This window comes from Crassostrea angulata, chromosome 3, assembly GCF_025612915.1.
Source record: "Crassostrea angulata isolate pt1a10 chromosome 3, ASM2561291v2, whole genome shotgun sequence".
In the NCBI taxonomy this organism is placed as follows: domain Eukaryota; kingdom Metazoa; phylum Mollusca; class Bivalvia; order Ostreida; family Ostreidae; genus Magallana; species Magallana angulata.
Window position 1 is genome coordinate 1,901,527 of NC_069113.1, and position 24,501 is coordinate 1,926,027.

The 24,501-nt window shown below is 33.9% G+C and overlaps 1 protein-coding gene across 1 annotated transcript in view; it reads left to right on the top strand.

Moving 5' to 3' along the window:
* Positions 1-20,704, top strand: part of LOC128176323 (uncharacterized) — a 30,002-nt gene extending 9,298 nt beyond the window's left edge. Inside the window, exons 3-7 of the mRNA XM_052842580.1 lie at positions 6,503-6,831; positions 7,936-8,079; positions 18,651-18,810; positions 18,974-19,129; positions 20,492-20,704. Coding sequence (XP_052698540.1) covers positions 6,503-6,831; positions 7,936-8,079; positions 18,651-18,810; positions 18,974-19,129; positions 20,492-20,644 — 942 coding nt within the window. The 3' untranslated portion in view covers positions 20,645-20,704. The remainder of the gene's footprint in view (positions 1-6,502; positions 6,832-7,935; positions 8,080-18,650; positions 18,811-18,973; positions 19,130-20,491) is intronic.
* Positions 20,705-24,501: the final 3,797 nt, after the last annotated feature.

Sequence of the window (24,501 nt, forward strand, 5' to 3'; positions counted from 1 at the left end):
AGTACGGAGAGAATTTTGAAGAATCATTGGGGTGAAATCGGATTGCGGCTAGCGTTTGGTTAAGATGAATATCCCAAGTTTCTGCACTGTCTACCAACTTTTTAGCCATGCCATCATGTAAAGTCCTGTGGAATCTTTCTACTTTGCCATTTCCGTGGGGACTGTAGTAGGACGTAGTTATATGATTGATGTGAAGTTCCTTTAACGTCTCTTCTACTTTCTTGTTGATATTTTTCGTTCCATTATCCGTAAGGATTTGTAAAGGGCAACCATATCTTGGAAATATTTCTTCTAATATCAAGTGTACTATATTGTCTGCTGACTTGTCGGGTACGGGAAAAGCTTCTGGCCATCCAGAATAGATGTCGATGAATGACACTATGTATTTATTTCCTGAAAAAGATGTTGGGTATGGTCCAGACAAGTCAAGTCCCATTTTAGCCATAGGGAAAGGTGGTTTATCCGTTTCTTGCAGTGGGGGTTGATTTTTCTTGTTACTTCTGGTCAGACACACAACACATCCGTCTATGTAGGAATGTAACCTTTTATACAGGTTAGGCATATAATATTTCTGTCTGATGACGTCGTAAGTCTTGTCCACTCCCATGTGTCCGAGTGCATCATGATATTGTTGCACCAATAAGGACTCTGATTCTCGTGGCACGTACAAGCGAAGTCTTGGGCATTCTGCGTCTCCGTCTGACAGATAATACACCAATCCATCGATTTCTAAGAACTTCTTTTCTTCGGTTGCTGTCGCAGTTCCTTTTCTGAGTCTGTCTTTCAATTTCTTTATTTGTTCGTCGTTCATTTGACTTTCTCTAACATCGATGTTTTCAGGTAAGTCGATAAATGGCTTAAGTATTTCATCAGGCTGCTTTACTTCACATTTGGCTAGACTCTTAGGTGAGAAGGCGTTTGAATTTAATACATTGATTTCAAAGAAGTTATCTTTCACATCTGGTTCATCACAATCAGATTGATCTTCCGTTTCATCATCTTTTCCTTCAGATGGTACTCTCGACAAAAGGTCAGCACAGCAGTTGAATCTGCCTTCAATGTATTCCACTTTACAGTTGTATCCAGCAATACTTATTGCCCATAATAGAATATTTTTGTTCTGCATCGGAGATTCTAGGATATACTTCAATGGTTTATGGTTTGTCCTTATGGTAAACTGAGCGCTGTGAAGATAGTGATCTAACTTCTGTAAGGCATAGTGTATGGCGAAAGCTTTTTTTTCAATAGTTGACCATTTCTCTTGAGTTTTGCTCAACTTATGAGACAGGTAGTATATTGGTTTGTCTTCTCCTTCATCAGTCTTCTGCGTGAGACAGGCTCCTATGCAGTTGTCACTAGCATCGGTATATAAGATATAAGGCTTATTGGTGTCAGGGTATGCCAATAATGGTACTACTGTTAGGCTTTCTTTAAGGAAATTAAACGCTTCTTGACTGTAAGGCGTCCATTTGAATCTGGCGTATTTTCTTGTAAGGTCAATCAAAGGTTCTGCTATTTTCGAGAAGTTGGGGATGAATCTTCGATAATAGCTGCACATTCCTATGAAACCACGGACTTCTCTGACAGTAGTAGGTGCAGGTAACTTCTGTATAGCTTCTACTTTCTTGGATCGGGTTTAACTCCGTGTTCATTGATAATGAAACCGAGATATTCTGTTTGTTTTTTAAAGAAACTGCACTTTTTCAACTTTAATTTCAATCCGTGTTGTCTCAAGCGATGGAATACGTCTTGGATATGGCGTAGGTGGTCTTGTGGTGTTTCAGAAAATATCAAGATGTCATCCAGGTATGCAATGGCAAACTCCTCCTGTCCCTGAAGAACTATGTTAATCAGTTCTTGAAAGACTGCCGGCGCGTTACTCAACCCGAATGGCATCCGATTGAACTGGAACAATCCTTTGTGGCATGCAAAGGCTGTCTTTTCCTTACTGGAGTCCTCTAGTTTTACTTGCCAATATCCACTTTTAAGATCTAAGGCTGTAAAGTACTTGGCCTTTCCTAGCAAGCATAAGATGTCGTCTATTAATGGTAATGGAAATGACACTGGCTTCACAATCTTATTTAAACTTCTAAAGTCAACACACATCCGATCTGATCCATCTTTCTTTTTCACTACCACTAAAGGGAATGACCAAGGTGATTGGGATCTTTTTATTATCTTGGCTTCCATCATCTCTGCTATCGTCTTATCTATGATTTGTCTCTTATTCAGGGGGGCTCGGTAAGGTCGATTCTTTATAGGGTGATGACCTTCTGTGTCTATCTTCATCTTCACTGTTTCCGTAACTCCAAGATCACTATCCTTTTTGGCGAATAAGTCTTTGTTCTTGTTTACTAGTCTTTGTACAGATTGTTCAAATCTTTTTGGTACGTCAATCTTCTCATTGGTGTTTTGTCCGGAGGATATTTCTGAGATTTCCTTCGAGTTAACACTGGTAATGCGGCCCACGATATACCCTCTTGGAATTTTGTAGCCTTTATTTGATTGGGTTACGATGATCAAGGGAATTTTTCCGTCCTTGCGAACTTCACAAACAGAGTCTTTTAAATAAAGTCCTGGTTCCTCCATTATACAGTCATTGTCTATACAATTCACTTCAACCAAGTCACTTTCTTGAGAAGGAAATTTGTTATTCACTTTCCCATAAAACACAGTTACAGTATTTGGTTTCACAAATAGTTTCTTTGGGGTTCTCACAATTGTTGAGATATGTAAGTCTTCTTTGAGTTCTGCATAAGTTTTACCATTTATACGCATGAGTCCTTAGTCAAAATATAATCGAACATTGTTCTTCCTGAGCCAATCGCGGCCAAGAATCAGATTCCTATTGAGTCCCTTTGTCACATAAAGCTTATGTTCTAACGCTAAACCTAAAACCTTGAAAGAAATATTTATGTATCCTATCGCAATTAAGGAATTACCGTTTGCTGCTTGAAGAGTGGGGATGTCATTTTTAAATAATTTAGGGCGAGGGGATAAATTATCAAACATTTTCTTGCTGATTAAAGATACAGCAGCACCGGTATCTACTAAAGCTTTGAATTTATTTTTACCTATCTTTAATAAACAACTACTGGGATTATGTTTAAAATTAATTTCATATCTAGGTCTTTGTTTAAAGTTCTTTCTTCGGGCTTCAACGAAGGAAGAACATCTTAGTTTTCCTGATTTTGTTCATTAAAAGAGCGAGGGTTGTATCCTGAAGTCGATCTCTCATTGTTTTCATTTTGATTGTCGCGTGACCTATTCTGACGACCTATCATTCTCCCACGGTTTTGTTGCATTCTCTGATAGTTACGCGAGCTCCAACGGTCAGCACGCACATGACCTACTTTTCCGCAGTTCCAACATTCCACAGGTGAACGGGAGCTCCGTTCAACAGTATGTACAGGACTATTTTGATTGATTGGTTTATTTCTTTGGGGGCGGGACCTAACCTGAGGTTTGTTTTATTTACAGAATCTGGCTCGGTGGCCTGTCTTTTTACATGTAAAACATCTATTATTTCGCGCATGGTCAATTTCCATGGGCCCTTCATGCCTAATGTCTACTGACGCGGGGTTATCCGAACGATCTCTGAAAAAAGGAAAGGTAGTATCAAAAGTAGGGGCAATTAAGCCATTACTTATGTTATGTCTTTCGATTATAACTGACCCTCGAATGGCCAATCTCTCTCTTAAATTGTGTTCTCTCATAGTAACTTGAATCGCTGATTCTAAGTCTTTAGGATTCTCTCGGAGAATCTTCATTCTTAGATAATCGAACGTCAGTCCGTCACAGAAAATGTCAACCAATTGTTGTTGCACTAAAGGGTCTTTAATCCTATCTTTGCTATACGCGTCTTCCGCGATTTGTAATAATCTTTCGGCAAATAATTGCACGCTCTCGTTAGAGTTTTGTCTTGTCCTGCGCATTACCGCTAATGCATGTTGTGGGTCTGTTATCTCAGCAAATCTATTTTGTAATGAGGCCCTAAGATCATGCCATGATGGCACTTCCTCGACTGCTGCCGTTTCATCTAAATATCTTTTTATAAAATCTCCCACGGACCCTTTACTAGTTACATAAGCTAACATCGGGATTTCATGCTCTGGTTTTCCTGACATTAATGCATATTTCTCTACCTCTTTAAGCCACTGTTTAAATTTTCTGGGGTCCCCCTCAAACGGAGTGATTACTGAGGACAAGGGTACTGATAGAGCGGCTGTTACTGCTCTCATTTGACTCATAAAAAAATCTTTTTCGTCATCCGGTCTCGGATGTCTGGATTCACGGAACTGATATTCCCTGGTTTCATGAAATGATTCCTGACTACTTGATTGTGATTTATCTACAGAACTTTTACCCTGTTCCCCTTTTTCTTGTCCTAAACCTGCCATACTCTGTTCTAACTGTTCCATTTGTTTTCTATATTCTTCCCTATCATAACCAGTTGCCATGTTAGTCGTTGTTCAAATTACCACTAAAAATAGAGACGATAGTGATATGAAAAAGGATTCTTACCTTACGAAGTTTTCTGAGATGTGTTCCTTATCCTTTCTTGTACTTCGTCTTATCCTGGTCACGGCACCAAGAATAACTATGTAAGCAGATGCAAGATGTTTCCCGCAAACAATCTTCCCGTCTGTACTTAGTTAATTGACCAAGTCCAACTCTCACCAAAGTTTCACAAGTTTATTTGGATCGTATAGTGGTATCAAGCTTATCTCCAAGCGGTTCTCTAGCAAGTCTAGTTCGGTTCTTAATTGCTAACAATTGACATGCATATATATACCCTTTCGGCCGGGACAGACAGTTTCGGTTACTCATGACCACCTGCGCTGGTCATGAGTGTAGATTTAGTGAGCAAATTCCTAAACAATATTTTAATTCTAAATTCAGTATCAAAACTGTCAAACTGTCCATCACAGCGTCGGGGGATGCGGGCTTACAATCTCCCGCATCATTACAAAACATGAGTATAGGTTAAAAGGTTAACAGAAAACATGTACTTCGTGACAATTATACAAAACCAGATCTCCACAGAGTCTGCAAATATGACAAACATAGCATTACTGTCCTACACCTGGACATATGATATCATGCTGCTGCGCAAATAATTTCCAAAATATAATTTCCCAAGGACTTTCTAACATAGTTATTGACATTTTAATAATTGCGCAGTTTGCATAAAAAGCTTACATGTTTATTTCATAGTACTTAACAAGGTCATCTGTTTACACTAACAACTTCGATGTTTGACCAGTTGAATTAATATTCAGTTTTGCAGGACTTTCTGTTAGTAAGAACTACTAGCGTATGGAAGAATATCTATAAAGGCATAGAAGTACTCTTTATAGACGAAAAGGGAAAGAATAAAATGATAGCTTGTCCGAAAAAATTGATCGGCAATATTTGTTCAATACTGAACGTCTATGAATAATACATTGCTAGCATCGAAAATATATTCCCATCATTTCAAGAAATCGCTTCTGAATCGCAGAATCGTAGACGGTGACGTATATTAACCTTCACGACACCCCCCCCCCCAAAAAAAAGAAGAAAACAAACAAAAAATTAAAAACAATGACTCATCAGCTGTGTAAACAACAAATGCGTAACACAGCGATTTAAAAAAAAATGTTGACTCTTTTTGGACAATTTTAATTATTGAAGCATCATTTGGACCAGTATAATGCCATCTGCAAGATGTAGCAAGACTTTAAAAAAAAATTGAAATAAGGTCCTTGCTTATAAAAAATATAAATAAAAAAAATGACTACAGTGTTTTAGAGTAGTTTTTGGTTAAAATTACACGTAATGTTTTCAATCACTTTACTGATAATTTTTCCTCTGATTTTTGGAAGTTGATTTTAAATCAACTCTCCTATGCAGTTACTCAGGCAAACCGAAAGTGAAACAGTCTTTGGACCTAAGCACAAACTAACACCGCTGATAACATTAGGTCCTTGAAAATAATCGATAAATTCGATGAAATGTATTCTAAAACATTGTTTTTCAAGGAAACTTATTTATAGATGCATTGTAAATAGTCAAATTTTAAATGGTACGAACAATTTAGATATTTTTTGTAGTCGTACAATGTATGTATTCCTACGCCAGAGTTCAATATATCCGTAAATCTCAGACAAGCAGAGAATCTCTCTTGCTTATCGTAGATTAACGGAGACAGCCGAGCGTCTGGTTGAACGAGACTAGAGTTCAATATTGCTTGGATCTATACTATTTCGTTGAAATATCGATTACTGATATGTAGTTTGATGGAATTAATTCTTTGAATATTACACATTATTATTAATAAGGGGGGTTTTCGCGAAATTCTTGTCGGAGAACAATTCATTTTTTGAAAAATGTGCATAATTCAAATACATATAGGAAACTACTTGCCATGCAAAATAATATATCGTTGATTCTAAAATAAATGATAATCGATTAAATCAACTCGCGTCAGTTCTTCAGTACTTTAATTTTTTTCGTAAAGGTAAAACTATCCTTTCTAAATGGATGGAAACTTCACCGAGGCCCATGTGACAATTGCACAGAAAATGACGAAGGATTAGATGTGACTGAACGACGAAAACAGTTCATAAATGATACAAATAATCCCGAGGCTTTTGGAAGTTGGTCGTATGAAAGAGAAGAAAAAGGATATAAAGTCTTCACACCTATACCACTTACCCTAAAGATAAACAAGGAAATAAGAGATGTTGTTCTGATGGTCAACAAACACGAAGGATGGGAATTAGAGAGTTCAGAGATCAATTTACTCATAGATATGAACACAACAGATAAACGTCGATTTGATATAATGTAAGTTATCATTCTTACTGATACTTAATCGTATCAAGGTCAAAACATGATATCAACATTTAAAAATAGCACTTAATACAATTTTTAAAGATTTCTAGTAATAATTAAGGTTTTGGCTACTTTCAATCAATGTAAACATAATTCATGTAAAGGATAATGTAATGCATTTTTCCTCATTTTTCTGTTTGCAATCGTTCAAAATCACATTTTAGTAAGCTACATCATTATGTATTTATTTATTGCTGAAAATATTCTGTAAACATCTATTATATGGAAAAAATATTTACATTTTTTTTTACAATGAAATGTTTTTCTTTATTTTGATTAACGAAGATGATCTTACAGAAGTGTCATAATCCTTTAAAAAACTATTTATCTTACTTGATCCAAATATCTTTAAGTATTGAATGCTTATTTTTGGATGTCGTCGGTCCTATGAAACACTAAGCGGTGCACACAAATTGAATACCGCGCGTTATTCGATGTTTATATTTATATTTTCATACCGATGTCTATTTGTATGAAATATTTTGTATCGCCGCTATAAAGCCATTTTTACGCTCTTTGTCAGGGACATCAAACATACATGGAACAGCCATTTTAACATGTTATTTAGCTAGCTTCGGCGACAAAAATCATTGCCAGAAACTTTGTGGAGAAAAATCTCCCTTATTAAGGAGTGTATATTTATGATTGTTTTTCAAACGCACATATCAAATTGGTTATGTAAGATGGAAGTTTCATTTAATCTTACAAAACTAAATATACTTTAATAAACACGTGAAGACATTTATAGTTGTGCTCATGGCGCATGAATTAGCAAAGTGTATTCATAGAAAATTAAACGTCGCAGATTTCCAATCCAACATAAGGAGAAATATACACTGAATACAAAATTTATATTGTGAACAAACATTAATTTTGAAATGATCCATGAATTGCCCAGACAAGATATTTGTTACATATATTTTTAGAAACAAATACATGTATATCTCTTGTATTCACTTTTTCAACTAAAACCATTATTGACATGCACCTGCTTTGGTTCGAAAAAGGCTATGCTATATTTGTACAGTTTTTGTAGTTTTAAATGACCATTTTAAGGTTTACTAATATAAATGATGGAGAATTGACCGGCATGGGTCAAGGTGTCGAAGTATTTCTACAAGTAAAAGTTGATCCATATGACCGGACTGATACAAAGAAACCAAACTTTAGTCCTGTGATCTTGGTTAAACCGTATTACAGGTGAGTAATAAGAATTGCCAAATTGAATCTATTTTTAGACTATACAAATGTCATTGTGTTGTAAGGTTGTTGTAAGATTGTAAAGGACAAGTCAATTGTCCATAGTTTTAACTCCAAAACCAGCCGTAGCTTTGTATCAACCTCTAATGATAAAACGCCGCTTAATGATACAAATATTGCATTAACAGTTGACAACATCAACCGCTAATGATAAATCGCCGCTTAATGATACAATTTTATCATTAAAGGGACTTGAACACTATTTGAGATAAAAAAAATTTTTTAGTTTTTTTTTATGTATAATATGGTTTACTGGTGCATTTTAAATGATTGAACAAAATATTGAATGTAAAAGTCAAGTTTCAAGTGAGTTACAGAGGTACGAATTGATTGTTATGTAAACAAATATCGAGTTTTATAGTTGCTTACAAAATGACACGTAAAAACAATTTAAACTAATTCAATATCATCATAAATACTATTATCATCAAAAGAAAGATACATTTGATTGATACTTACACCAATACTATACATATTATGTAAAAATGACAATATTCGAGCTTTGTTTACAAAACAAATAACTATGAACTCTGTATCTTGCTTATAACTTGATAATTGACTTTCAAATTTTGCCATAGCATTATAAACTTCTATATTTATCATTTTAAACATTGAAAATGGAAAAGTAAATTTTGAAAATTTTAAGTCGAATCGTGTCTGAGTCCCTTTAAGCGTCGCAAATGCACAGCAGACCTAACGCTTAATGAAGCAAGTAAAAAGCTACATGATCAACCCCTAATTATACAAACATTTACTGTCAAAACTGTTTTAAGATCTCCAACGGAGCGTTCGTGACGCTGCTGAAAACATTGCGACTCCGTTTCTACTGCATGTTTATCACAACGCAGAGCCACGACGCGTTCTTTGTCATGTTGAAAGTGCGCGCTGTCGCATGGCGTTCTACAATGTTCTAGGAGATCACACTGTGACAAACGAAGTTTTGGCGGACCGGGGGGGGGGGGGGGGGTCCGGGGGGTCGGAACTCCCCCGAGGCACCTCAGCGATGCTGTTACATTTTTACGGCGCTGTAGGAGACAATTGCGTTTTACATTATTTAAGGACGCAGAAGGATCGCTTTGAAGACGCAGCCCCGGTGTGACAGGGGTTTTAGCAAGCCTGTTTTCATGTTGCTGGAATACATGGGTTAATATTTCATTTTGAGGCTCTATAGAGTTCCAATACAAGTTCCACCATTAACATTTAAGCTTTAAGTTGTGGTGTGCCCGGCAGTATGCATATCGGCTTTCTACTGAAAAAACCACCCAACATCATTGAACATATCTTGTATTTGATTCATTTTGTTTATTGTAATGGACATGTTCTTAAAAGAATTTAATGAATTCAAGAGGAAATACAATTTGTTATTATCGCTAAGGTAAACGCTGTAAAGAACACCAAAACGAATGAAAATATCAACAAGCTGTATTTTTAAAAAAGGGTATAAGGTATTCCAATGTACACCGAGTCTATGGGTTTCGAAACAATTTAATAACCTGCGGAAGTTCCAGCACTTAGAGTCCCATGTTGTTCTATTCACAAAATTTATACCAAAGTGCAGAAAACTCATTTAAACTGACACCACACACTCACTTCTGTGCGGGGTTCCACGACAGTTACCAAAAGCACAACACACTTTTTACTAACATGCGCGGTTCTAGTATATAATCAGCAATTCAATTTCAATTCTTGTTTCATTCGAGACCAGTTCACTTGTATTTGAGTTTCAAAATAAGTATATACAGATGCACACAAAAACAGTCAAGGATCAAATGTACAGAAGAAGTAATAATGATAAAAAAGTTAAGTTTACAATACAGTAGTTTGTTAAAGTTTGTTTCTGGAAGAACAGACTTTGAAAATTTTCTTAATAAATTTTGACTTGTTTTTTTTTGGTTTATCTACATTATAGTATTCATTAGCTCGTTAAATTTATAATAGTTGGGTTCTCATAATATCTCTTGGACAAAAACATTTCTATCGTTTACAAAATGTGTACATTCTAAAATATAATGAAATTCATCCGAATGCTATTAGAGTCACACATTTTACATTTTCTTAAATAATCAATGTTCTGCCATCAAACCGTTCTTTCTCTGGTCTCAAGCTATTTCCCTATCAATTTTGGAGAGTTATTGCTTTTTTGGTAACAGAAAGATGACACGTACAGAAATTTTTTTACATCTAGTTAACGCCTACAAGTCTACTCCTTGTATTTCTTACAATTATTCACTGACCATTGCATCCAAACTTTTTAATTGCAAAAAAAAATTCTTCAATGCTTCGACATCGAGCATCTGAATTGCAGTCCTCCAACGTGTTCTTGTTTTTCTTCTCTCTTCAACCATAGACCTGCTGGACATGTCATTTCTGGCGACGTAAAGATAGTAGATAACGATGACCTTCAATCACTTATTCTTAAAGGTCCAAAACTTAGGGAACCCCGGTCATAAAACTTGCATTATAATTCTATACATATGATGAATTCTGTAGATGAATTCTGTAGAAGAATACGCCAAAACGATGAGAAAAAGAAATTTACACGTTGTTAGAATGTATCAAAAATGATTGATGCATGTTAAATTCCCGCATTAAGCGATCAAAGCACAGTATAACAAACCATTTATCCCAACAACCAAAATGAATTTGAATTACTTTACAAATATTGGATACCTAGTAAACTGCATAAAAATCTTACCAGTGAACTTGAAAAAAAGACTTCAAAGTGATTCACAGAAAAATTATTAGGTATTTTATAGGATGACGTATTTTTTATTAAATTACTATCAATTGAAAATAAGTATGCAAAACATTATATGATTTTTTTTTCGAAATATACAGCGATTTTTACTTCCCTTAAATTAGATTTATGGAGCACCATTTCATATTTCCACGACGTCATGTGACGCCAAACAACTGGAAGGCAAACCTGTCACACTTTTTTTAAAGTAAACAATTTTAAGTTCCACTCACTTTTCATATCATATAATGCATACCAGTATCTGTAAAGTTTTGTCAGTGATGTGGTTTAAGACCACCCCTTAAAAACAAGACCACACAACAGAACAGCTTTGCTTCCATTCGAGCCATTGACCCAATGGTGTGGGTCCAGGGGTGTTGGGTTATTCCATTATTGACAACTATTTTGATTTACATAATTATATTTTACAGACATTACAATAAAATATTGATTATTTTGTGATTAATAAACAGCTGTGTTTTCCAAAAATCTTACGAATTGCGACCAAATTAATGAATGTTTATTAATCACAAACTAATCAATATTTTATTGTAATGTCCGTAAAATATAATTATGTAAATCAAAATAGTTGTCAATAAATGGTTTGATATAAATTCTTTTCATTTATGACCGTTCCCTGAGACTGAAAATATTTACGACTTTGTCGTACGTTCTTTTGTAAAACGCAGACCTGATCGAGTGTTGCACCAACACTATCGTAAATCAATGCACATTTCAAACTGAACAAGCATTCTAAGAGTATTGCATAAGCAATACACGTCCCCTACCGGTTTGTAGAAATTGTGAAAACAATGCACTGTTTTGTAGAATATCATTTCTTACCGTCTTCTGTACCGCGAATCAACAGACCAACCCAATAACGAACCCGATTGTAATAATACAAAAAACCCTGACGATTAAATTTACAAGACAATGCTTGACACTATTTTACAAAACTAATTTGTTAGCAACAATAAAAGGAATGGTCCAAGTAGTGCACGATATTATTACTGACTACATACTTTCCTCGTTTATTCATTACACATCGAACCCGATAACGAACCCGAACATTAAACAATTGGAATATAAAAAATTAACTTTCTCGAAAATATGTCAACCAGACGCTTCAAAGTGTAAACTTGATCTGTAGTTTGACATTTTGAAGCTGTTCAGCAAAGAGCTAGAGCCACGAAGCATCAAAATGTGCCTTAAAATTTTCACAAAACTCAAGTTTGAAACAATACAAATTGTAATTACTTATAATGTAGGGCACAACATTCTGCATCTATGCATATGAAATTTTTTCACTTCGGCCCCACCGTTTAGCACATGCGCATCATCAAACATACTATGATCGTTAAAAATAGCTGAAAATTGTAGATTTTACTGCAGTATTTCCCAATTTTGAATGTGGCCACACTTGAGTACCTCTTTGAAACTTTTAAAACTGAGAGATATTGCATAAATGATTCTGCCTGCAAAATTTCGTAGAGGTACTCAAGTGTGGCCAATGTGTATTTTACAAATTTTGAAAAGTTTAGTAACAGAAAATAAAACTGACCACTCTATTTTAGGGTAATTATTTGTTTCCATTTTATTGAAATAGCAGAATTTAATTAATAATGATAAAGAATTATTTGTGATTATTTACAAAATCATCATTTTATTAAATATTTGAGGAAGAAATGCATATAAACTGAACTTTAACATGTTTCATCTAGTAATTTTATACGGTGTATTCATGCTTACATCGTGCATCATCAATGACGTCATAGTTTGACGTTTGCGACGTCAGTTGAATCTGTACATGGAATTTGTTTATTTTTAGTATTTTGCCAAGAGAATTTACCAGTCTGCATTTTTAAAAAGCATTATTTCTTTGTACCACGGTATTATTCAATTGCAGTAGAATATGAGATACATGAACATTGCTAACAACCAGAAAAAAAAATTAAATTGGCTAAGTTAACATTATACGTACGTAAGTAAATATATATTCCTATAGCCTACCTTTATGTAGAATAAGCGATAGCATGTATATGTAGCTAGTTGTGGATTTTTTTGTCAAACGGTGAAATGCATAAAACGAACGGAAAGATGCAAGCGATTTTTTTTACACAAGTACGTGTTCCTGTATACCGCGGGAGAAAGACAGTCGACATCACGTGTAAACATGTACATAAATAATAAACGAACTTATTCCGTCAAAAAACTTGATTATTTAATTCCTGAGTACAGCTGTAATTGAATATTATAATTCAATATTAAGCCATCGTCCCTTGCATAAAAAATTTGCCAATGCAAACGTCTTTTCTTTATCAGCCACCTGTTGATCGGTGTTGATTCGTCGCGTGGTCAATGTATTTCCGGTGAACCGGTCCGTTTCGACGAAGACGGCTTTTGGTATACACAGTTTAGATTACATTATCAGCATGTGCACTATATAGAAGTCTAATCCTAATTGCGATGTCTTTGTTGATAATTTGTCCAATAAAATAACAAATCACCCTAAATGTGTGTACATCGGTGACTTACTTTTCCCTATAAAATTCTCGATTGAAATCATCTTTGATTATTTTATGCGTATTAAATCTAATTAAAGTTTTTCTTGTATGGCATATAGAAGAAAAATTCTTTAAAAAAAAAAACAACGATGGGTACAGAGAGATTTAAAACAGTATTTGTTTCCATTCACCCCCCCCCCCCCCTCCTTCCCTACCCTCTGAAAAAATCGATTTACGGCCGAGTTCACTACAAATCTATATATATGATAACACAAATTCAACATGCTTGCTATGAATTCGGTTTTTCAAGACAATTTTACGACATTATTTATGTGCTACTGCTTGATGTTTTAAATAAAAATGTTCATTTTAACCTATCTTCGCTTCAAAAAAGTAACCTCTCTCTCTCTCTCTGAAATATGATCTTAATTCTCAAGACATTTACGGATAGCTTAACACTTGTAACAATTCTCAAAGGACATTAATATCACTAGAAAAAATGAAATGTAGATAAATAGAAGTTACGGCATTAATAAGGAATACTAGTAATTAACTCACAAGAATATTTTTAAAGAAATCGATATTCTTTTTTCATTTAATTAATGAACATTAAAACACTGCTGTAATGTCATTCCCTTGTTCCAGCAGTCAAAAATTGTACTTGTGACAGTCCGATATATTAGAGAGCTTCTTAATATCAGACCATTACCAGTGGTTACAATACTGTTATTCTTTAAAATCGGGCTGTCTCAGGAATCAACAATGATATTCAATGGAGTGATTTAAGTACTATATATGCCTCCAACACTTCTGTATGAAAAAATATCACTGTTCTCGGCCCTATAACGGGCCTCGAAACTGTTTTATATTATTTCATACAGAACTGCTTTCGGCATACTAGTATATCCATTACAAATACACAGTCGCTAAAAGGTTTTATTTTTCACTTGAACAGTTCGTGAACGGTGAGCGCACAGTGAGTGCACTCTAAACGAACGGGAAGTGCACGCTGAGCCGAATTTGGATAGCGCTTATGAACGGTGAACTGTGAGCGAACGCAGAGCGCAAACGCAAAGTGAACGTTGAACGATGTATGTACTCTATGTGAACGCAAGATGAACGATTTATTCGGAGTGCCCCGGGCGGTATTGTTAGATTGTATTTCGTTGGTAATCAGGAAATAATAACAATAAACTACATGACTGTTTGTATTGTTGTAAGCCTAAATATAATATTATCTGACTAAACAATAAGTGAACACTTAACAAACGCAGTGAACGCAAGGCGAAATCTTTGTGAACGCACGGTGGGCGTTTTGTGAACGATGAGCGGGAACGGAGCGGAGAGCGCAAGTGAACGCACGGTGAGCGCACATGAACGCACGGTGAGCCCACGGGAAAATTGGAAAGTAAAACATTTCAAAGGGCAGAACCCTGGCATCTAACTGCTGTATACGCCAGGATTGGGTGAAAATATCGAAGCCTTGAAACAAGTAAAATAATCATTTAGAATAATGTACACAGACTGTTGCAGTAATGCATCAAAATTCGAGATCACATATATCTCAATAAATTCAATTACCGTATCTCTGTCATATTTATATATTTATTTATATTAATTTGTGATTGCATTGGTAGAATTCAATGATTAATCCTCAGTTATACATTGCGCATCATCAGCATTACTTCATGCAGTTTCAAATTGCAGAAAAAAGAACTTTTAACACACCGACATATTTACATGTACCGCCGTTATATTGACCTTCAGCACTGGTCCCTGTAATATTTTTTAATCTTTATTGTAAAAAAGCTTTTCATGCTATTTTCATCAATAAATTTATGTTCATAAATTAATTATAATGTCTACATGATAATTTTATTTGTTTTTTGTTTATTTCATTAGATTCAAGTCATACGTAGTTTTATCATTTCGTGACGTTAACTTAACAAAAATGACGTCTGTTCTACATTTTTCATCAAAACAATGCCATATTGTAAACTCCGTTTATAAAAAAGTATGATATATATCGAAAAAAGAAAAACAGTTATGAAAAGCTAAGATTCTACCCTATATTATACCAAAATATGGTAATTTTTAATGATAGGGCAATTTTTGATGCTTCGTGGCTCTAGCTCTTTCATACTATTCTCAAACGCATTAAGAAAAAAAGTGTGGAAAAAGGAAGTCTAACAGACAGACGGACGGTCAGACAGACACAGAGGAAAGCTTTAGTCCTCTCCGGTGAAAACCGGTACGGGACTAATAACTTAAGTCTTGATTACAAAATGCCAAACTTTACCGGTTTCACCGATAGGGAACTATTAAGATTAACGTACGCAATATATCTTTACTGACCTTAGCATTGAGCCATACAGCGAGAAAAGAAAGAGTTTTCTTGTCACCATGTGCATTTTAAGTACACTATACTAGGACATATCGCATGTTTCTAAAGTATATGACATTTTACATTTTTTGGCTTCCTTGTGTATCTAATAATTACTCCTAACAGTTTGTTAACGGTACAAAAGCGGTAATTAGCCATAATATCAATTTAAATTATAGCCCCGGTCGTTTAAAAACTCGTTAATTAGATAGCGTGTCACGTGGTACAGTGACGTCACATGCGACCTTCTTCGAACAGCTGATTGTAAACAAATAGTAGGATAAGCATTATCTTCTTTAAATTTTGACATTCATTCACCATGTAAGTTGTTTTTTTTTACACGCTGACTAAATAAAAAGAATCTTATTATTCAGTCGTACATGTTTGAGCCACTAGTACGGATAAAAAACGATGCTATTGCCGAAAAAGCGACGATGAAGTCGGCAATGACGATCAAATTGATCGACGTGTTAACATTGTAAACACAACTTAGTAAGGATTGTAGCTAAAATAAATCTGTTAAAGGTGTTTATTTATTAAAATCTACAACAGTCTTGGTTTTTGGCGTTCCTAACGACTCAGAATGTTCATTATTGTAAAACTGTGGTGCACAAGAAGCTTGTTTCTTCGGCAGTAACTGATCACAACTTTCTAAGGTTGTTTACTCTATATTACACTGGATTATAAAAGAAGGCATGAACGTTTTCCTTCATTATTGTTTATTTCTGTAAGATCCCATCTCCGTATGTTTTTCATCCATTTACGTATAAATGTATATCAACAAACTTTGTCTATTTCTCGCGTAAACAATCAATATCGACAACTCGATCCATGACTTCTCCCACAAAAAATAAAACTCACAGAAATCCCACCTTCCGTTCTAAAATTATGATTTCTGCAGAGGTGAGCTACATGTATGAATGAACAAATCATGTATACAAAACCGATGCATACATGAACTAGTATAGTTTAACAATAAGAAAAAGAAAACAGCTAATGAAGCGAGGCGGTATCCAAAATGGCGTCCCCCTCTTGTTATTTTTCTCCGATGGATTTGCGTTTTGTACACAGGCACCTGTGCATAAACTTCTATTTTTTTCTTTTTGAGAAATGAATACGATTTATTTATGAAACTATAATTACAAAAATGTACCATATAATTAATAATATATGAATTGAATGTTTATTTATAAATCCTCTCGTCGACAGATAGACCCCTATTTGTCACAAGATTTTCGCATACTTCGTAAGGGAAACTTATAAAAAACAACAGTCGAAATCCCCATTTTCGGTGGCTAAATCACCTGTAGGAGGCACAGAACACCATCATGTCCCGTTATCGGCAATTTAATAGGTGATAATTAGTTTAATTGTCGTTTAAATCTAATCCAATTACAAAGATGGCTAACAGCACCTTCTCGCTCGAGGTCGCATATGACGTCACACATCATGGCGGGTAGATCGAGAGAGAAAATATGCATATCGCGACATTTGAATTCCATCGCTTTCAAACTCACGAATTAGGCAGAATATTTTATGAAAACGTTCATAAACTTCATTTTTAATGAGTATAGAATGATTTTATTAAAAAAAATTCCGAAAATTGAAAAACGTGCGATATGTCCTTTAAGGATTCCGTTTACTCAGGGTTTGAGATTTAAAAAAATATTTTTACAAATTTCAGTATCTGAAGTCCAAAGTTGTTTTAAACACACAAAATAACAACGTTATTAACAAACGTCGATATTGATATCCATGATTTGTTTATTTGAGGAAGATATGCTCCAACAAAGGTATATTAAAATTGAAACAGAGGAAATTCGGACTAAATTTTTCATTTTCTTATTTTCTCTTAAAACCTTTCTGTTGCAGTGTAATTGCAAAATTTAAGTTTTTATATGTTTTTTCATATCATTTTACATATTTTATGGTTGTATTCACTCGTCTATAAATTTATATCACTGGCTGGCACGCGATTGAAAAAATCTTCAAAATACATAAAATCGATTCAAGATAAAATATCTCGAAATTTTGATCATTGACCTTATATAATGTGAGTGACAAAATAATACTGACAATAAAAACAGTTTAGGCAATAAATGGTTTGGAGCTCCTATTAGTAAGTTTTTTGTAAAACTTGATCAGAAATAGGTACAATTTTGAAAATTGATAGAGGAAATTCGGACTCAATTAAATTAAAAATATGAGCTTAAAACTATTCATTCAAATATAAAATTAATAGAGCTATTCGTATTTTATCATTTTCTAACCTACAAATTCTTTTATTATTTTTAATAATTAAAAAATAAAGAAAACCTTGAAAATGGTGGACGATTTTGACAAATTTTGACAATTTTTTTTTCAAAAAACTATATAGAGGTCACTAGCAGAAAAAGTAGGTCATTGACCTAGTTATTTGAAAGTGAAAAATAGCATCACAATAGTGGGGCTACAATGAACAATAAATAGTTTTTCGTTCCTATTGGTTGATTTTTTTTTCGCCCCTGAGTAAATGTAATCCTTAATGTAAAAATGAAATTTAAAATAAAGTTTGATTGAAAATTAATGAATTTGATGCTTCATACAATAATGATATATTATGTTTTTCTTCATATTCGTTGAATTTATTTTGTCTAATTCATATTTCTTTAATTCCTCACGTGTAATGTAAAAATTGTTATTTAATCAATATATATGCTATCACAGAGCACTGCAACTATAATTAAAACATGTGTTAACCCAACATTTTTAAAATAAATGTAAATATTTAGTTCAGTCATTCTTTATTTATTCAAGAATCAACATTAATAAGAGAATTCTACTGACTCCATAATTTGATATGTGATGATGAGTTTTATGGGTTTGTTTGTATTTGCATTTCTTTTAGTCTAGAGCTTAGTAAGATACATACAATTCATATACCAGCCGTGGATAATGATGATGATAAACTGAAGTGTGAGTTGTCGACGTATATTGAAGCTGGGGTTTTCGTGAGCATCGTAAAAAATCTTACACGTGCGAGAATCATAACGATGAAGGAAAAAGAGGTATGAAAAATGTATTATTTAATCTTGTGTGAAATTTCATATCCTTTTGGGGAAAAACCCAACAACATGCAAACAAGTGATATTCTAGTTATTTAGTTGTATTCCTTTTATTATTCCAAAGCTTGCTTGATAGACATAATGTAACAATATCTTTTTTTTATAGGATTGTGTGCTTACCATCAACCTCAATAATACAAGATTCAGCGTGGGCGACACTTTTGCTCTTCCAATCACAGTAAAGGACTATAGTAGAAAAGACATTGTGACACTATCACATTATTCCGCATATGGAAATCCACTAGGAAGAGTTACTGTATTGGTATGTTCTGAATATGAAACTATGTAAGAATGTTTTCACACACACACACGCACGCACGCACACAGGCACGCACGCAGGCACGCACGCACGCACGTACGCACGCACGCACGCACGCACGCACGCACGCACGCACGCACGCAGACCGTTCAACTTTCATGTAAGAAGGCACGAAATAAAGAGGAGGTGTGGGGGAGGGTTAGTGTTTAGCCTTCATATTGTTTAGAGAAGTCAATGCCAATTTAACAGCACTAGTTATGCATAATCCCAAAAATGTCAATTTCAACTATTACCCTCCAAAACAGGCACTATTTATATAGTGTTACCCGTTGCAAAGTGTGTTGCTAACGCTGAGTGTAATAGAACGGATTATCAACAGCGTCTTAACCAATCAGATTTCAGTATTTAACATGAAAGTATAATTATATATAAATAGTGCCTGTTTGGGAGGGTAACTGTTGAAATTGACACCCCGAGAAAGCCATTGTCAACCGACGCGAAGTGGAGGTTGACAATGGTTTTCGAGGGGTGTCAATTTCAACAGTTACCCTCCCAAACAGGCTCTTATTATTTTATTATACTGAATATCTTAATTTTAGAAAAAATGTTACTGCTTTTATATAAAAATGACATGAATTCTACGGCGAACCGTACGCGCATAATTTACGCACATGTAACAATTCGTTGTGTTACCCGTTGTCAAGTGCGTTGCTAACGCTGAGGGCGACAGAACGAATTATCAACTGCGTTTAAGCCAATCGGATTTCAGTTTTTAACATGAAAGTATAATAAGATAAAATATCACATCACTTTTTACATATTATTCTTTCTGTCAATTTCTGTTAATTTACGCATCTTTTTTCGCATCATATACAAAGAATATATATAGAGTAAGCGCAACCTCGTTCGATATCACTTGACATGTGTCCTTATAACCACATGTCGAGCTTCAGTGAAGTTTATACTTGTATAGTATCATTTCTTATATGAAGCAATTTCTCTTGTATCACAGAATACAATATTGTATTGTCTCTTAGAATATTTTATTGTATAGTATCACATGATAAAATATTGTATTATTTTGTTATTACATTTAAAAATATCATATGAAATAAATTTAAATCATATGACATGAATTATATAGTGATATCAAATATATCATACTGTATAAGATTACGTGACATTATGTTTTTCTTGTATCATATCGTGGTATAGACCAAATTTGTTACTTTCATATATCATAATGGTAGTCTCATGTTGATGATGCCTCGTCTCGATGAGCTCTGTGTTCTTTGATTACTTAAGTTTTAAAAACAATTTCTTTTGATCTTAACATAATTTAATTGTAAGTTTTACCTTCATCAGATGTATTTCAAAGTAACAGGAAGGACGGATCCACCAAAGTTCATACCACCAACACCACCAAACAACCAAGCGTATACTGTTTATGTAGGGGTAGATTTCAATGTCAGTGTCTATGCAAAACCAACAGACAGTACCAGGCAAGATTCTTTATAATCATTTGATGCCTTATTGAATCTGAATAAAAATTTGGGAATGCTACAAACATACAAAAATCATTATTTAATGAAGCCCTCTGATTTAGATATTTGATAAATTATAACGTGTCTATAATGAATTCGTTTCTTTTAAAAAGACAAATTACAAAATTAAACTTTCTGAGAAGAGACGGGATATCTGTGAAACAGACAGTGATGCGACCAGTTTCAGGAGATCCTCATGCAGTTTACATATCAATGGAGTGGTCTCCTGTAAAAAGTGATATTGGAAAACATATAATTTGTGCTAATGCAGAGGATAGCAAGGGGTAAGGCTAATTCTATATATAACACCTCTTATCTAAAATTAAAGCTCCTTTCTATCTTTATATTTTTTTCGTAATTAATGAAGAAAAAATAAAAATGTAGATTTTTTGATAAATAACGATACTAAAGCGTTTACGCCAGGATTTGCGTTCAAAAGCATTTAGGTATCAAACTTGTTTAGCGCTGTTGTGCAAATATGGTCATCTTAAATAAAAGACTATACAAAGATTTAACATAATTTTCATTTGTGTATATAGCTGCTCCCTAATAGAAAATCAATACAATTTTTTTCTGTCTTTTCAAACATTTTTTGCTTACACTAATTTAATCGATTCGATACTTTTCTTTTTTCATTTTCAGTTTGCACCTAGAGACCGATTTCTATAACTAATTGAGAACAATGTCAATGTCATTAGTTTAATATTCAAACTGTTTGTTTTTCGTTTTTGTAAACTCCTTTTGGCACTTGTTTTCTTGTTGCAACATCTCCGTCGTCTTTGTATTACTACTTTTCTTCAAAAGAAGAAATCACCTTAAATCGCATCTTACTTCCTAGTTTCAGTCGAGAGGACCTTATATCTTACACATTTCTCATTACCCATGTAGTTGTCTTGTTTGTCAAAATTCATTTTGTAATTCGAAAACAAAAGCTATTTTTAAGGTTAGGTTCGCATAACTTAGTCCTTGTACACAATAACTTGTTCGGAGTTATATATATATATATATATATATATATATATATATATATATATATATATATATATATATATATATATATATATATATGTCCCCACTTTTGGTAGCCATTGAAAAATGAATTTTTTATAAGTTTAAAAATATTAATGGAGATGAGGTATATTACATGTATTTAGCTGGTTGTCCTTTTATCCCGAAATGATTTTATATGTGTGTTGAAATCATTGAAATCAAACCATCTGTCCCAGTGAAGCAAGATCAGAGATGGCGCATTTGAAAATCAATTTTATTTTCAGTATCCTATTTTGCAGACTCTAGGTCATGTAGAATTTTAAAATATATATTGAGAATATCTGTATTTGAAAGTAGTCGTATGTTTGTGCAAAAGCTTACACAACAAACGTCTTTTAAATGCTTTGCAGTTACTGCTAATGTATGGAAACAGCCCGATTCATCAGTATTAGGGAAATCCGTGTCTCATGTTATACTCTGTCCCAAGTTTTTGCTTCCACCACTTTTTGCTCATTATCTCGATAATAATTAATACCTTTGTGTCCAAACTACATCCATTCACTAGAATAAAACGAGAGGCCCATGGGGCCACATCGCTCACATGAGCAACTATGACTTTATATGGACGTTCAGAGGATATTGTGCCATATGGCTCCTCAATAGAATAACAAAAAATAAATATTGTAAAGTATTGAATTTTACAATTATTTTTCCATACACTTAATCTTTGACATTATACTTTTATGGAATACATTTTTTACAAAAAATAAGAAAATCATATGCAAGATATAAACATAATCTTTTAGTAGGGGTACACAGTTAACTTCCATTTCCCTATATTTTCGTTCTGCCCCTTGCCTTATTTTATAAAGCGATCAAAATATTTGAGAGCATTTAGGTACATTTTCTTGAACTACTTACTAGCTATTGTATTTTTGAAAAATTTGTTATAATAGTTACGGTATTCAATTAAAAAAAATCCGATAGATGTAAAGAATATAATTGTACCTCAATGCACGCAATTCCTCAAATTAAAAACATTCAAAAATTTAATTTGTCTTCCTCATTATAAACGACTGTTGTTTATCTTGCGTAAACTCGTGTGACTTTTATAACCTTACTCACTTGATTTATAAATGCTGTTGTCACGTGCCATGTTTATTAAAAAACAATTGGCTACAAACCAGGATGATTTTCCGCTGTAATATTTTTCTTAGGAATAGCGATAATGCCTTTATCCCCGTGACAAAACCGTGTCGTTTTTATTTACTCGTGTATTAGAACTATCAAAATTAATGTAAAATGCATATAATTCATCGTACAGACCCTGAAACGTTCTATTTTCCCATTTTTTCGTGCGTTCACCGTACGCGTGCGCTCAGAGAACGTGATCAGTGCGCTCAACGTGCGTTCACTTGCGCTCTCCGCTCCGTTCGCGCTCATCGTTCACAAAGCGTTTACCGTGCGTTCATAAAGCGTTCACCTTGCGCTCACCGTTCGCTCAGCGTTCACTTATCGTTCAGTCAGTGTTCCTTCATTTTCTTTCGGAACTTCAAAGTGAAAGGATCGCCATTTGCTAGTCACAAGAAAATGAGGATAAATCGCGTGAGAAAAGGTAGAAAGAAACTTATATTTCACATCAAAAACGTCATTTTTTTAAAATTAGAATTTAATCCGTAAAATAAAATCTTCACATTCTTAAGCAATCGACGAACGAATCAACACATATATAAATAGACAAAATCATGAATAAGAAACGGGCGTTTCACAATTCACATAATTCCTTTAATGTCCGATCACAAATGTTTATACACATGCCTGACAATAAACTTAACAGATCAAATTAAGAAATGAAAGTTAACTATGAATGCGTGTGAATTTATAGATTATCAATACATTGTAAATCAAAATCCAAATGATTTATCAATAAATGCGATGTTTTTTACTAAGTAATTTTAATTTGTCGAATCTTGTTTACTTTTCTAGCCGAACGAATCAGCCGATTACCGATAAACTCGCTTGATTATTAAATTATAAGGAAAAAAGATGTTAATGTTTGTTTAGACAATAAATAAAAGTTCTTTATCTGGTGTATTCATTATAATACTTATAAATATGAAAACAATAATGTAATCGCTTACCTATTCGAATTATTATTTCCGATGTACAGGTAATAAAATTACCTCGTTCTAAAGATTTTCGGTTTATGCATAAATTAGTCAAACATTTTCATTATTATACTCTTCGATATTAGTTGATAAAATAATTAATGTCTTAAATTTCGTTTTAATTAACTTTTATTCATATACAATGTAAATATAAATGGTATATAGTATAGGATAGGATAGAGATTATTTGCAGGATATGATGCAGTATACATGGAATTGGTCTAGATAAGTTTGTCAACTTTCACGAAAGCAGCATTGTACATGTAGTTTATTTGTTATTTTATCCTGATTACCGACGAAATTCAATGTGAGGTTAACTCACAAGCACTCCGAATAAATCGTTCATCTTTCATTTCATAAAGCGTTCACATATCGTTCACCGTGCGTTCACCGTTTATTTTGCGCTCCGTTTGCGTTCTGCGTTCGTTCATCGTTCACCGTTTATAAGCGTTCACCAAATTCCGTTCAGCGTGCGCTCACCGTTCACACAGAGTGCGCTCACCGTTCAAGTGGGAAAATAGAACGTTTCAAGGACAGTATAAAGAGGGGGCCCCAGAAAGTAGTTACAGCATATTAACCTTTATTTTTTTGTACAAGTATTTAACGTTTAGCGAGTCATTTCTAATGATCAACCAAAATTTCAGCGTCGATCGTAGAATTATAAGCAAGATAC